Source organism: Typopeltis vanoorti, chromosome 18 (assembly GCF_054136105.1).
Source record: "Typopeltis vanoorti isolate ZY-2024b chromosome 18, IOZ_Tvanoo_1.0, whole genome shotgun sequence".
Lineage (NCBI taxonomy): Eukaryota > Metazoa > Arthropoda > Arachnida > Uropygi > Thelyphonidae > Typopeltis > Typopeltis vanoorti.
In genome coordinates this window covers 51213817-51230203 of record NC_143566.1, presented here as the reverse complement: position 1 = coordinate 51230203, position 16387 = coordinate 51213817, and the positions used below count along the sequence as shown (strand labels likewise).

Here is a 16387-nt window from a genome sequence, read left to right as displayed (position 1 = left end):
CAGCCTTTTGGCTGGAGAGCGGATACGCTAACTACTTGGCCAACCAGGCTGGCAAATGCAGTCAACAACCAGATTGACGGAAGGTGGTTTGCAAGGCAGGCCTTACAACTGCCTTCCTTCAATCTACCTGCCAAGAAAATCAAGAGAACCAAGACAATATTTACTTATAAATATGAAACTTAAAAAAAAAAAAAAAAAACACTAACAACAATTATTTCAAGTGACGAAGAACAAAGTAATGAAATTACTGAAGCAACTTATAAAGTAGCATATATATACTAGGGAGAAAAGGTAAGTTATATAGTGATGTGGAAATCATAAAACAGTGCATTGTCGAAGTTGTAGCATGTCTGGATTAGCATAAAGTTAATAAACACAAACAACTACCTCTTTCATGAAGAACTATAACCAAACAACAACAACAACATGAATTAGCTGTCAATGATACTGAACAGCTTCAAAAAATATTTGCCAAAATGAAGATACTTATTTTTTGATTGTTCACCGATATTACTGACCCAGCACAAATTTTATTTTATATTCGTGTTATAACTGCAGATGTTCAGTGTTATGAGGGGTTACTAAAATTGGCTACTCTCATGGGGAGAATATGTGGAATTGATGTTCTTAATATTTTTAAAGATAAATGTCAGGAAACAAAGCTTAATTTGTGTCATTTAGTAAGTGTATGCACAGATGGTGCTCCATCTATGGCAGGAAAACATAAAGGATTTGTTACATTGCTACAAAATGAAATACAAAATTCTGATAACTCTGTTGCATTTCATTTCATTGCATATTACATCAACAGAATCTTTGCACCAAATTTACTCCTTTAAAAGACACATTAAGGAAAGTTATTGATATTGTTAACTATAAAGAAGCAAATATTTCAAAGCATCACCAGTCACACAAAAATGTAGCATTTTTATGTGACTAAATGCTAAAGCAAAACCAGCTAAATGTTTGTCTACAAGGTAAGACTAAATCAATATATGATATGTGGCAAAATATTCATGCATTTAGGAAGAGTTGATTTTTTTTTCCCCTTCAAAACTCTTCTTTACAAACCTGTAATTTCATCCAAACATTTTCCTGAATCGGCAAAGGTAGCTAACGAAAGTGCACTAAAAAAACCTTAAGAAACTGTGATATTAATGAATACATCAGTGTCTTAGACTAACTGATCAAAGAATACAATGGCAGGTTTAAAGATTTAAGAACCATGATCTCACACTAAAACTGGCTTTCCAACCACATTTGGTTGATGCCTTTAGTGCACCTGCAAATTTACAAATGAAGCTGATTGTCAGAAGACAATATTCATCATCATCATCATCAGATTCCTGCCATGTACCCTCAAAGGGTGTACAGGATATGACAGTACTACATGAAAAAATTACATCATTACTAACTTCCTATCTACAATTTTCCTCCAAATCAGTCTGTTACTTGTCAAGACTCCAACATTATCAGATCTTATATTTCTATCGTCTAAGGCACTTTGTACCATATCAATCCACCTATATCTTGGTCTTGCTCTGGGTCGTTTTCAGAGAACACTTGTTCTGCTAATCTTTCCTCTCCCATTCTATTTAAGTGACCATACCACCTGAGATTAGTTCTGCTAATGCATTCCTGGATGCTACCAATATCAAGTTCTTTCCTAATATCCTCATTTTTAATATGATATTGCCATTGATGCCATCCGTTCATGCCTCTAATCTTTCTCAGGACTCATATCTGCAGTCTCTAGTCTTTGGTCAAGTGTTTTACTTCTGACCCAGCTCTCAGATCCATAAGTTAAAACTGGTTTGAACACTGTCTTGTATACAGCTAATTTAGTGTTCCGACTAATTTCTCTCTTATTCCATATGAATTTATTCAATTGACTTCCCATCATACCAGCTTTGCTGATTCTGTTGTCTATTTCTATATTTAATTTACCATCTTCAGTAAAAAATCATGCCTAAGTAGCTGAAATGTTTTACTTGTTCCACAGGTTCTCCATTCACAACACAGTTGACATTTTCAATGATTCTGCCTATTTTCATTGTCTTTGTGTTTTTATTGCTGACCTTCATACCATATCTATTACAACAGTTATTCAATTTAGTCAGAGAATCTTGCAGACTTGTAGCGGATTTATTTAGAAGTATAACATCATCCGCATAAAGCAAAGAGCTGACATTAACATCTCCAATTTTGATATCAGGTTTAATACCGCTTTCCTTCATAATGTGATCCATATGGATAATGAATAATAGAGGGGATAATGTACATCCTTGTCTCACACCAGATTTAACATTAAATCATCTTCCTGTACTTCCTTCAATTCTAACTGCTGACTTACAAATCAAATAAAGACTACATATTGCTTGATATAATGCTCCATTGACACCATATAACTGCAGCGTATTGAATAGCTTCTCTCTTGGCACCTTGTCATATGCCTTTTCCAAATCGACAAAACTTAAATACAGATCTTTGTTATATTCCCATGCTTTCTCGACTATTTGTCGTAAAGTGAAGATCTGATCCTGACAGCCTCTATTTGGCCTGAATCCAGCTTGTTCTTCACCAAGCTTTTCTTCCACAATTCTTCTCAACCGTTTCTCAAGTATACTTGCATAGATCTTGCCAGAAACACTCAGTAGGGAAATACCTCTGTAATTCTCACATTCAGTTTTATTTCCCTTTTTATATATGGGTACTATGAGAGCTCTACTCCAATCATCGGGAATTTGTCATTCTGTCCAGGCTTTCTGAACTATGCAGTGCAGCCACTGCAAGACTTTTATACCACCATACTTCAGCATTTCTGGTCGAATATCATCTACTCCTGCTGCCTTTCCACATTTCAAGCCTTTGATGGCTTTTTCTACTTCAAGTATGGATATGTATTCCTGACTGCATGCCTGGTCAGTGTTTTTTATCACTGTGCTGTCATCACTGCTTGTTTCATTTAGCAGTTTTTCAAAGTAATTACTCCATACTTCAAGGATATCTTTTTCTCCCGTTTTCATGTCACCTTTATCATCTCTAACTCCTTTTACAGCACTCTTTCCTCCATTCCTAAGCTTCTTCAACAACCTCCAGAATATTTTGCCACCTTCTAGATATTTATTTTCTATATTCTTGCCAAAGTCCTCCCATGACTTTTGTTTAGCTAGTTTTACACACTGTTTAGCTTTCTTACATTTGTCTCTGTATTCTGTAAGAGTAAAAGCTGACTTATTTGCCAGGAACTTTTGATATGCTTTCTTCTTTTCCTTCACTGCCTCTTTAACTTCCTGTGTCCACCAGGGAGTTCTGATTTTTTTATCTTTGCACACAACCTCACCACATGCCTCTCTAGCAGAATCAATCAATGTTTCCTTCAGAGTTTGCCACTGAATCTCCAAGGTTTCATTCCTGTTCTCAAACTCTTTCATTTTCTTTTCAATAATCTTTCTGTATTTTAGTCTACAGTTCACATCTGAGAGCTGCTCAACTTTTATTCGCTTTAAAACTTTCTTACATGTTATTCTTTTCAATATGAAATTTAATTTTATCCTGCTCAAGACTAAATAGTGATCACTTCCAATTTCAAATCCTCTGTACACTCTGGTGTCCTGCACCAGGGAGAAAACATCACTATCAACAATAACATAGTCAATGAGACTTTTCTTATTCCTAGCCTCTTCTCTCCATGTGAATTTGTGCACATTTTTATGTTGGAACATGGTGTTAGTAATAACCAGTCCATGTCCTGAGCAGAAATCCAACAGATATTTGCCATTATTATTAGCTTTGCTCTTTTCTCCAAATTTTCCCAAAATATTTTTGTATGTCTCACAATCATTTCCTACTCTCTGCTATTTAGATCCCCAACAAGGACCAACTTTTCCTTTTTCATTGTCAGTTGCTTTTTCTAAAGCGTCAAAAAATTCCTCCACTTCTACCTTAGTAGAACCTTCTGTGGGACCATAGGCACAAATAAGTCTAATTGTCCAGTTCCCCATTCTCATATTTGCCCACATTACTCTACTTGAGACTGACTGCCATTCAAGAAGATTAGCCTCGTATTTTGTATTGAATACTATGGCTACTCCTTCTTTTCCTTGATTGTCATTGCCTGAATATAACATTTTGTATTTATTGCTCAGAAAGATCTCACCAGTTTTGGTCTTTTTTGTTTCAGTCACCCCTATTATGTCGATCTGGTACTTATCTAATTCCTCAGCTAGCTCCATTTCTTTGCCATTCAGGCTTCTTACATTGATAGTACCGATCTTTAACTCTTGTGATGTTGAGTTGGGGTTTGTTTTCAGATTTGTTCCAGTAATTGACTTTTAGCTGTTCGTCCTGGTTCCCTGGCGAAAACAACGGGGGCCTTGTTTAACCGGGCGACGCCCCAGCCGGCATGAAATTTTGTCATGTTGTACCATCATTTTTTATTTTTGTTTAACCAATAAGAATACAATTTGGTCGGCTAAATCCCAAATTGCCAGCCCATCCTCGTTCGTTCAGTATCAAAGTAGATACCCAACAGGGTGCACCACGAGAAGGTGAGGATTGGACATTAGGTCAGAAGCCCTGGTCGGTTCTCTGCATTCCTTTAAAGGCTATGTGGAGGTCTCCTCTCAGTTATAAAGCTTTGACCCTTAAGCACCCAAGACAATATTCTGAAATCTCTATTTAACAGCGAAGATCTCATTGAAATATGGAAGAATGCTGTAGAGTATCTAAAAGTATTTAATTTGATATTTTATGATGCAAAGACATCAAGGGCCAAACTGCACCTGGACACAGGTCACAGTACATATGGTAATTGGTTAGTAGGACTATCGCAAACATCTCTGACCTTGGCAGGATTCAAACCTGCAGCCTTTTGGCTGGAGAACTGCATAGTTCTCCAGCCAAAAAGCATACTTCAATAAACAAAAAAGCTTCAAAAGCCAAAAGCATACTTCAATAAACAATGTGAATCTGAGGAGTCACCTTCAGTGCTACTTTGTTTCAGTAGCACTGAAGGTGACTCCTCAGATTCACATTGTTTATTGAAGTATGCTATGGAGATCAGTGTTTAGGACACTGGTTATAAATGATCTTGAAGTAAGGGATATTTGAACACAGCAAAGTTTGCAAATGTGAGAGGAGAAGGAATTGAGTATGTTATTTTGAGTAAGCATTCACCCTCTCTTATGCCTGATAAACACCCAGTTCTAAAGATAAGACTAGATCTCTCCTCCCATTCCTGCACTAACATTTCGTTTCCTGGCAAAACACTTATCAGCAGATTCCTCGGTCTCTAAAAACTTGGCATCCTCTTCCTCTAAGATGCTACTTTTGACCATCTAGCTACTGTTGCTGTAGAAAGCTAAAATCTAGCAAGACTTAGAACTGCTCTAGAGTAGGGCACAAAAAAAATTATGCCCCCTCATTTGCAAATGCACTCTTTCTGCTGTGTGCCTTTTTTAAGCACTTTCACGAGTGGAAATATGGTGGAATAATTGATGCCAGGACTGATATTAATCATTTCTCCTGTTTCTACTAGGCCTAAGGAAAGCACAGTAGCTACCAACATGCACGTACAGTTCAGCTGCTAACCCACCAACCCTGCTTCTCTTTAATTCCATCTCCCTCCATTCTTGGAAAAATTCTCCATTAAGTGTTCCTCAAGGATTACAACTTGCAGTTGTTCCTCTTTCTCTTAAGGCTACTTCACTATAGACTCCGAATCCTCGCATGTGTGTTTGTGTGTGTGTGAGGGGGGATATGACACACACATAAGCAATCATTTTATTGTAGGGATGCATATAATTAAGCACTTCAGGAATGAGAGATATTAAACATGTACTTGCAATGACTTTTACTTAAACATTGTCTACAATGTCTTAAACAGTTTAAGACAATTTGGTGAGCTATTCATCAGAGGAGAAGGTTTTATATAACTATAAAAAGAACTTGCCTTTATATGGTCCTTGAGTAATTTTAATGGTCTGCCCAATGAGCTCATTGTCTCTTCTGCCACGGCCTCGACCTGCACCTCCTCCAGCACCTCCTCCAAAGCTTGGACTCCTGCCCCCTACTCCTGATGGATGCATAGGACTGGATATACGTGGGGACATTGGACTAAATCCCCCAATTGCAGGCCCAGCTGAAGGCTAGAATATATAAATTACTAAAACTAATTAATTAATATAATAAAATGTAATAAATTAATGTATGTAAAACAACATGATAATCAACATTTAAGCTTCTATACTAGATAATATGTTTAACTAGAAGTTCGAATGAGTCAGTCATCTCCAACTTTGTTTAAAACAAGGCTGATGTAATAAACAATAAGTGTGCTGCTTAATATCAATAGGAACCACAACACTTTTGTTTGTATTATAGAAGAACACACTATTTCATAATGCTGTGAAAGTTAATATTTTTAAATGAATGGATTTGATGCTTTAAGGAAAAAGAATATGGTGAAGAAAAATTGCATGATAAAAAAGTATTTCTACTGATTTTCAGTTAAATCTCAAGATTAGTTCTAGTAAAAATAAAACTACTGTGAATGTGACAGTTTCAAAAAGTCTAGTGTTCCCTCATGTGCAGCTAAGCAAAAGACTGATGAGCATATTTCCAACATGTTCTGTTTTTGTACGTAGTGATGAACATAAATTTTATATTGAGTATCTTGAAGCTGAACAATTTTGCTTTGCTGATCATACCATCTGTAATAATCACATAGTCCAGTGGAATAAGTCAGAAATTCTACATAAGTGCTAGATTGTCCACATTTAAATAGATCTGATAGCCTATATATGTATATAAAACTTCTTGTCTTTATAACAGCATCTTCCTGACATCAATTTGGATGTTGGGAAGATGCTATTTGACTTTGAAGATTTGTCTTCTCAGTTCGTTTTAGGAGTCATAGAAGAAAAGAAAAGGAATTCTTTATTCATTTTCATTTGCCCACAGAACTAGTTTGTTCAAATCAGTCTGCAAATCTTCATCAGTGGCAAATAACAATATTACTATTTCGACTAATCCCAATATCTACTGATTTGGAGGAAAACTGTAGATAGGAAGTTAATAATGATGTAAATTTTTCATGTAGTACTATCATATCCTGTACATCTATCTCTTGGACTGGTTAAAGAACTGATTCTTTGTCTTACTTCAAAATTTTGATATGATAGGAGTTGTCTATAGCACCTCATTTCAAATGCCAGCAAATACTGCTTGTAATTATGCCAATTTGCCATTAACTTTTTATTTAAATGAATTGGCTTTAAATTGGTAGGAAGAAAAACTCAGCATAAAAAGTGAGGAAAATTTGTTTCAGTTGCTAACAATAGTGATCTCTTATTGGAAAGACCTGGATTCAACTCATGTCCAGGATGCATAGTACTTTATACATAGATCTTTAGAGCTAAGGGTGAAATAACTCCTCTCACAGAGGAGGTAAGATTTCCTTCCCAGAAAGTTAGGTTTTTTCATTCTGAAAAAGAAAAAATCATCCAGAGATTATACATTCCACCGGTAATAACATCTGTTGCGCTTTATCAGATCTTACTGGTGGCATAGAGCGACTGCTCTATAACACCAGCTAATTAGGATAAACAATTCTATAATGCAATTAATTGGCTGTGATAACAGGTGAGTGCAAATTGTGAGTAAAGCGATGGCCTTTATTTTCATCAAAAAGGGAGTAAAACAAAACTTAATACATACCCTCTGGCTTCCTGCAAGTACTAAATGACGAGTCTTGCATACAAAAATGCCACCATTTTCCAACATCATGCGAGAATGAAGAAAGGCAAAATTCCTATATAAATGTTTGATCTCTCCTTGTCGACCCTAAAAAATAAATAAAGATAAAAATGAATAAAAACATACTTTTATTCATTATCATGAAAATAAAGTCAAAAAATAATTAACTGAGAAGTCCACGATTAAGAATTATTGGAATGCAAGTAATTACTAACACAATATTAAATGACAAAATACTTACAAAGAATATTTTCACTATTGTGGCAATAAATTTCTTCAATACAAATTACTACTGCAGAGTGATTCAACAAATTATTTGTGATTTTTATTAAAGCTACAAAGACTGTCGGGCATTTTTTCCAAGAAAGTTGCATGATTTATTCATACTCACAAATAATGAAATATAAAACACTTAAATTTCTTAGATACATTTCAACATGCCCTAATATTCAGGACATACGAGCGTGGTCTGAAAAGTTCTCGGCCTCGACCATAGATGGCAATACTATTGGCACGATTTTTTTTTTTTTTTTTCAAAGTTGGTACATCTGTCATAGCATCCATGTGAAATTGCAAGTCATTCTATCAAGTAGTTTGTTTTATACAGCTGTCTGAAGCAAAAGTGTTGTCTGTATCCCTTGAAATGGATAAATTTGAGTATTGTGCAGTTATAAAATTCTTTGTAAAAGAAGGTTTAACGCTAAAAGAAATTCATTTCAAGTTCATAAAAGTTTATAGGCACTCTTCTCCTTCATTTTCAAAAATTAAGAAACGGGCTGCTGAGTTTAAACGTGGCCGTACCAGCCTTCACGTGGATCATCTTCAAGGCTGTACCAGCCTTGAAGATGATCCATGTGAAGGATGTACAAAAAGTGTAACAACACCAGAAATTATTGATCAAGTGCACAATATGGTATTGGATGACCGACGAGTCAAAGTGCGTGAATTTGCTGAACAATAGCATTTCAAAAGAACATGTAGGATATATTTTGGATGGAGAATTGCAAATGAAAAGCTTTGCACAAGATGGTTAGACGCTTGCTCACAGCAGATCAAAAACGCACTCGCATGAAAATCTCTGAACAGTGCTTGAAGCATTTTAACAAGAATAAAACTGATTTTGTCCATCGATTTATTACTACTATGGATGAGACTTGGATTCACCATTACACACCAGAATCCAAAATCCAGCAGTTAAAACAGTGGACAGAAGCCAGTTGTTCAGTGCCAAAGAAGACAAAGTCGGTTCCATCAGCAGGAAAGATCATAGTACCGATGTTTTGGGATTTAAAGGCATTTTGTTTATTAATTATCTTGAAAAGGGTAAAACAATAAACAGGGAATATTATTCCGATCGGTTAACCAGACTAGATGAAAAAATTTGTGAAAAAAGACCCGGTTTGCAGAAATAAAAAATCATCTTTCATCAGGACAATGCACCTGCCAAAGGTATTTTGGCAATGGGAAAATCAAAGGATCTGCACTATGAATTGTTGGAACATCCACCCTATTCCCCAGATTTGGCTCCCTCTGACTTCTATTCAGAGGGAGCCAAATCCTCCCTCTGTTCAGCATTTTTCTTCGCATCAAGAGGTGATTGCAGCTGTAGAGGGATATTTTGCAGATCTTAATGAGAACCACTACAGGGATAGGATAATGGGAGATTATGTTGAAAAATAAAAATAATTTTGAATTATAAATTCGTTTTTTCATTGTTAGGCTGAGAACTTTTCAGACCACCATCGTATAATGCATGATATTTCCACAAGCTGATAATTCACTTAAAATCATCATTTTAATATTCAAAATAAACTAAAAATAAGGCTTTGTATTATGTAAACCTATTGTATTATATCATAAATCAAAATAATTACATACAATAATATCCCAAATTAATCAAGTGATATTATCATCATCAAATTCCTGATATGTATCCTAGGCAGGTGTACAAGATAATTATCATAGTACTACATGAAAAAAGTTACACCATTGCTAACTTCTGATTGACAATTTTCCTCCAAATTAATCTGTTATCTGTCAAGATTTCAATATCATCAGCTCTTATATTTCTGTCTTTTAACTCAATTTTAATGTATCAATCCATCTATGTCTTGGTCTGCCTCTGGGTCTTTTTCTTGCAAATCTGACAAGGAACACTTCTTTTGCTAATGTTTCATCTCCCATTCTGTTTACGTGACCATATCACCCGAGATTAGCTCTACTATGCATTCCTGCATGCTAAGAATGGCAAGTTCTTTCTTAGTGTCCTCATTTTTAATGTGATACTGCTATTGATGTCATCTGATCTCCACTAATCTTTCTCATCTCATATCACAGGTTCACCATTTGGGATATAGTTTAGGTTTTCAATGTTTCTGCGTATTTGCAATGACTGATTTTCATACCAAATCTATTACAACGGTTATTCAATTTAGTTAGAGAATCTTGCAGACTTCTGCTGGATTTATTCAGAAGCATAACATCTGCATAAAGTAAAAAAACTAAGATTAATATTGTAAATTTTGATATCAGATTTAAAACCACTTTCATTCATAATATGATCCATATAGTTAATAACAGCAGAAATAATGTGCACCCTTGTCACACACCTAACTTAACATCAAACAATCTTTCTGTACCTACTTCAATTCTAACTTTTGACTTACAACTAAAATATAGACTATGTGTTGCTCAATATGAGTATAATGTCTCATTTACACTGTATAACTGTAGCGTTTTGAAAAGCTTTCCTCTTGGCACCTTTTCATATGCCTTTTCCAGATCATTGCCACAGTTTATTCACAATATGATACAATGTGAAAATGGAAAAGAGATTTACATAAAAAAAATTAAAGATTGCAAATTATGGTCTTCCAAGTCTCTCTCTCTCTACCTTGAGCTAACTGGTAGACGTTAGATGGAGTTTTACAGTTCTGTCTATTGATGGTTTCACAGATGTATTTCTAAAACTGATTGCATGGTCTTCCTCTATGGCAATTACCATCTTCTAGTTTGTACAGAATGAGGGATTCCAAAAAGAGTGAGACTTCAGGATGTCCAAGCCATCAGAGTTGTAATTCTTTGGCTGTATTGACAAGTGGTTTTTGCTTAATCAGACTTAGCAGTAGAGATAGTGACACAGTTCATCCAAGCGTATCCAAGGATCAGTCTGAAAGAGTTAATAAGATCTGTAGTTTTTTTTTGGTGCTTATTGTCCAGGTTTGAGAACCATAGAAGAAGATGGATCTGCTGATTGTATGGTATACTATTAATTTTAGTTTTGAAGGAAACTTGTGCCATAGTATTATAAATTATCAACACATAAACAAAAGGAAAAGTATTATTTATTAAATATACTGCCAGTTTTGGCATTATTAGCATAATGCTATTAGCAATTAGGCTGTTCTAATGGTAAAACCAAGTCTTCTGTGTTGATGGACCAGAAGATGTAGTCCATCTGCTACATCTACAAGATGTAGCATACCAAGAACAAATTTGCTAGCACATCATCTTGAAGGCCTTCTGTTGTCATCAGAAAGATTCAGATGTTTCTGTTTTAAAGATTACTGTAGCATTGTAATCTTTTCCAGATCAACAAAACTTAAATACAAATCCTCATAATATTCCCATGATTTCTCAACTATTTGTCATAAAGTGAAAATCTGATCCTGACAACCTCTATTTTTCCAAAATCCAGCTTGTTCTTTACCAAGTTTCCCTATCATAATTTTTCTTAGCTATTTCTCAAGTATACAAATTTGCTAGCACATCATCTTGAAGGACTCCTGTTTCTCAAGTATACAAATTTGCTGAGTGTTCATGGTAAATAAATCTTACCATGAACACTCAGTAGGGAAATACATCTATAATTCTAACAGATCAGTTTTATTTCCCTTTATACAGATGGGTGCTATGAGAGCTCTGCTTCATGCATCTGGAATTTGACCCTCTGACTGACTTTTATACCTACATATTTGAGCATTTGTAGCCAATTTTCATATATTCAAGTTGCCTTTTCACATTTCAGGTTTATGATGACTTTTTTTTACTTCAAGTATGAATATGCATTCCTGACTACATTCCAATTGGGAGTTTTTATCACTGTGCTGATACTGCTTGTTTTATTTAGTAGTCTTTCAAAGTAATTATTCCAGGCATGTAGAATATCTTCATCTTCAGTTTTCATGCCACTTTTATCATCGCTTATCCCTTTTACAGTACTTTTTCCATTTCTAAGCTTTTTCATAGTCTCTAGAATATTTTGTCTCCGTCCTGATATTTATTTTCTATGTTCATACCAAAGTCTTTCAATGACTTTTGTTTAGCTAGTCTTACACAGTGCTTTGCTTTCTTACATTTTTCTCTGCATTCTCTAAGAGCACAAGCTAACTTACTTGCCAGGAACTTTCCATATGTTTTCTCCTTTTTCTTCACTACCTCTTTAACTTCCTCTGTCTCCACATGGAGTTCTGATTTTTGTATCCTTACAACTTCACCACATGCCTCTCTGGCTGATCAATCAATCAATATTTTCTTCAGGATTTCTCATTGAATCTCCAAGGTTTGGTTCTTGTTTTCAAACTCTTTCATTTTTTCTTCAATGATGTTTGTGTATTTTAGTCTACAGTTTACATCTGAAAGCTGCTCAACCTTGATTCATTTTAAAACTTTCTTACACACGCTTCTTTTCAATATGAAATTCAATTTTATCTTGCTCAAAAAGAGATAGTGATCACTTCCTATTTCAAATCCTCTGTATACTCTTGTGTCTTGAACCAGTGGAAAAAACATCACTATCAACTAATCACATAGTCAATGAGACATTGCTTATTTCCTGCGTGTTCTCTCTATGTGAATTTGTGCACACTTTTATGTTGGAACATGGTGTTAGTAATAACTAATCCATGTCCTGAACAGAAATACAGCAAGCATTTACCATTATTATTAGCTTTGCACTTTTCTCCAAATTTTCCCAAGGCATTTCTATATGTCTGGTGATAATTTCCTACTCTGCTGTTTAGATCTCCAAGAAGGACCTTTTCCCTTTTTTCAGCTGCCTTCCTTAATGCCTCAAAAAATTCCTCCAGTTCTTTCTTGGTAGAATAATTTCTGGTAGAACTATAAGCACAAATATGTATCATTGTCCAGTTTCCCATCACTCTACTTGATATTGCCTGTCATTCAAGAAGATTATCCTCATATTTAATGCTGAATACTATAGCTACTCTCTTTTTTCCCTGATTTTTATTGCATGAACATAACATTCTGTATTTGTTGCTTAGAAAGATTTCACCTGTTTTTGTCTTTTTTGTTTCAGTCATGCCTATTATGTCAATCTCTTCTTATCCAATATTTCTGCTAATTCCATTTCTTTTCTATTGATGCTGCTTATGTTGATAGTACCAATCTTGAACTCTGTTGATGCTGAGTTGGTACGTGCTCTGGGGTTTTTGCTGTTCGTCCTGGTTCCCTGATGAAAACAACAGGGGAGGGGGGGGGGGGGCTTGTTTAACTGGGTATACGATTTGTTTGTCTAAATCCCAAATTTCCAGCCCATCCTTGTTCATTCAGTATCTGTGTAGATACCTAACAACCACGAGAAAGTGAGGACTGGACATTGAAGAAGCCCTGGTCACTTCTCTGGATTCCTTAAAAGGTTTTGTGGAGGTCTCCTCCCAATTATACAGCTATGACCTTTAAGCACCCCAGAGCCTATGTTTGATTGAGGGAAAAAATTATAATAATAAATAAATAAAATAAAAAATTAGCAGTTATGCCTCATGTATACCAGCACTTCATAAGTGCTGAAGATAATCAGATATCTTTGGAACTTTTGTCTTCTCTCATCTTGTAGTGCAGACTTGGTTTTTTTTCCCTGTATTTACCATGCACTTCTCAAATCTAAACTAAGTCATGGACCCCAGGTCTGTGCTTATGCTAAAAACCTTATCCTCAAATGGTTTTGGATCATATCCATCATCCCTAGCTAGTCCTTTTGTGAAAGCAAATGAACAGTCACTGGTGCTGCTTTGATTGCAGCAGCTGTTTTTGCAATATGCTACCAAAATCCTTGCCAGACCATTCCCATCCCTTAGACCAAAAATATCTGTCCCCACTAAGAAAATTCTGTGCCTCAGGTCAGACTGCCATATATTCCTTTCTTTCAGCCTGCATATTAAAAGAACTGCTACAAGCTCTAAACATAGTAAAATGTAGGCAACAAGACACACACATCACAAAATTTTCCACCTTAATATACCTGTATTCTATCATGCGGTTTTATGGTGATGAAGAAATGGCATTTCCTGCCATTTAATAATGTCATAGTAACTTAATCCAGAGATACCAAGTTGGCAGAAACAGTTGCAATTTATATGTTCTTGGTGCATAACCTACACTAAGTGACCCAGTTTGACCATATTAATTGGGGCCACATGAGTAAAGTAATGCAAGTATACATCAGGAAGAGATCAACAATGTTTTTTAGAAGGAAAAAGAAAAGGAGATTTTGAATCTGAGGAGAAGATAGTAATCTGGAATTTTGGAAAGACTTTTTTTAATCTGGAAATTTCTTAGAATCCCAGTGACTTTTTCAGAAATATTATTAACATATGGAACCATTGTAGAAAGTTTTTCTCACTTGGTTAGAAAGTGTATTTCACTAAGCCAGAAATTATATTCTAGTTTGAATCTTTTATCCAAATGTAAGCAAACAAAACTGAACATGTAAAGTATCTTCACAACTAGGCTACTTGTATATAAAGGCTGTTGACTTCATATTAATTGCCTCATCCCATAATGCACAGCACTTCTTTTCAGATATGTATATTGCTATGCATTATGGGAAGGATCACTACTCAGCCTGGTTTGACCTTGGGATCTTATTATTAGAAACTAGCTAGACTCATGGAGATATTAAAAGATATTAAAAGCTGAATCAAAATCATTTATTTTCTGTCAGGCAGCAAAATGATTTATCACCTTATCATTACAATATTCTGGATCTGAGATGGATATGTACATTATACTAGACCAGTAGCCTAGAAATTTTTGTTTGCTTATGCATAGTAAAGGATTAAAACAAGAATAATATATCCTCATTTTAGTGTATTAATATACCCCCATCAGAGCAGATAACACAGATTTTCCATTGTAAGAGTTTTAATGACAACAGATTTATGGTTGAAGAGTTGATGAGAATCAATATAAATATCTGGTGAAAGTAGGCTTTCTATAAATGAAAAAAAATTTAATGATCTACCAGAAAGACAACCTATGAGACAATAAGATAAGGTAAAGAGTTATTTTCAAGTTCTAAAGTAAATTTGAAACATGATGGTGAAATTCTGATGTTTAAAATGAATCACAAAGAAATTGGCCAAATTAGGTGAGTAGGGATAAACTCCAGCCACACCTCCCAGTAGGCTAAAGAAGCATGTTAAGGCCAATCACCTGATATGTGGATTTATTACTGATTAATAAAGGAATAAGAAATGCAGAAAAATCATGTAGTGCAAGAAGAGGTGGAAGCTCAAAACATCAACTCTGGAGAAATCCACTCATATATCCACTTACAACGTTTGTACCCTCTTGAAAATTTCATGAACTTCACACTGAAGCAAAGTTAGCAAGCAGTGATGCAGTCTGCATTCAAGAATGAGGTGAAATGATTTTGAATGGAATGACGTCACATCAAATTACAAAAAATAGACTTTCATTTTTATGAGCAGACAAATATAGTAATGGAGGAATCAGAATCCTAGTCAACAAAAGCATCTATAGTCACATCTATCTCCAATGTCTCCAAGAGAATAATGGCAATAACATTAAACTCTAACCCAAAGGCAACAATAGCCTGTAGCTATGCACCCACTGAGACTTCAGATGATGACTCCAAGAATGCTTTCTACAATCAACTCTCAGACTTTCTCTACACTGTCCCAACACATAATTTTCACATCATCGGGATGATTTTAATGCACACTAGGATCAGATGTTTCAGAAATCAAAAAATATACAACTTTTCATCTATGACAATGCAGCAAATGAAAATGATATCATCTAGCTGCATTATACAACTCATAACCTCAATCTATAGAGCAAATTTCTACACAAACCTGGAAAAAAATTGACCTGGGAATATCCAAATGGAACAAGATCACAAACTGATCATGTCATAATCAATGGACAGTGACGAGATCAGCTCAAAAATTGCAGAGTTAACAACAGTGTGGAACTAAATGCAAACCATAGAATAGTAAATGCACATATAAAACTTTGTCTCAGTGCTTTTAAACCTAAAAAAAAAGTATAACAAATAAATATCACTGGAATGACCTAACTCTTCCTACTATAAAAACTCAGTATGAAGTAGCAATACAAAACAAACTAACGGAAGGCCCAATGCTTGAAGAACCATCCCAGAGCCTTTGTTCATATAATTCATCCATGAAGTAGAAACAAAATTCTAGTCACCAAGAATTCTCAAAGGAAATGGTAACACAAACCACTGAAGAACTAAAGAAAGATGATTATATTAAGCAGCAATATAGGAATCAAAGCAAGCACAATCTATATACTCAACTAAAAGAACTAGTATATATATAGCCTTTTGAAATGACAAGAAGAA

At 35.0% G+C, this 16387-nt stretch overlaps 1 protein-coding gene across 1 annotated transcript in view; it reads right to left on the bottom strand.

The window, feature by feature from the left end:
• Spt5 (Transcription elongation factor subunit Spt5) overlaps positions 1-16387 on the bottom strand; it is a 428434-nt gene that overhangs the window by 101948 nt on the left and 310099 nt on the right. Inside the window, 2 exon segments of the mRNA XM_090408290.1 lie at positions 5954-6149; positions 7720-7845. Coding sequence (XP_090264416.1) covers positions 5954-6149; positions 7720-7845 — 322 coding nt within the window.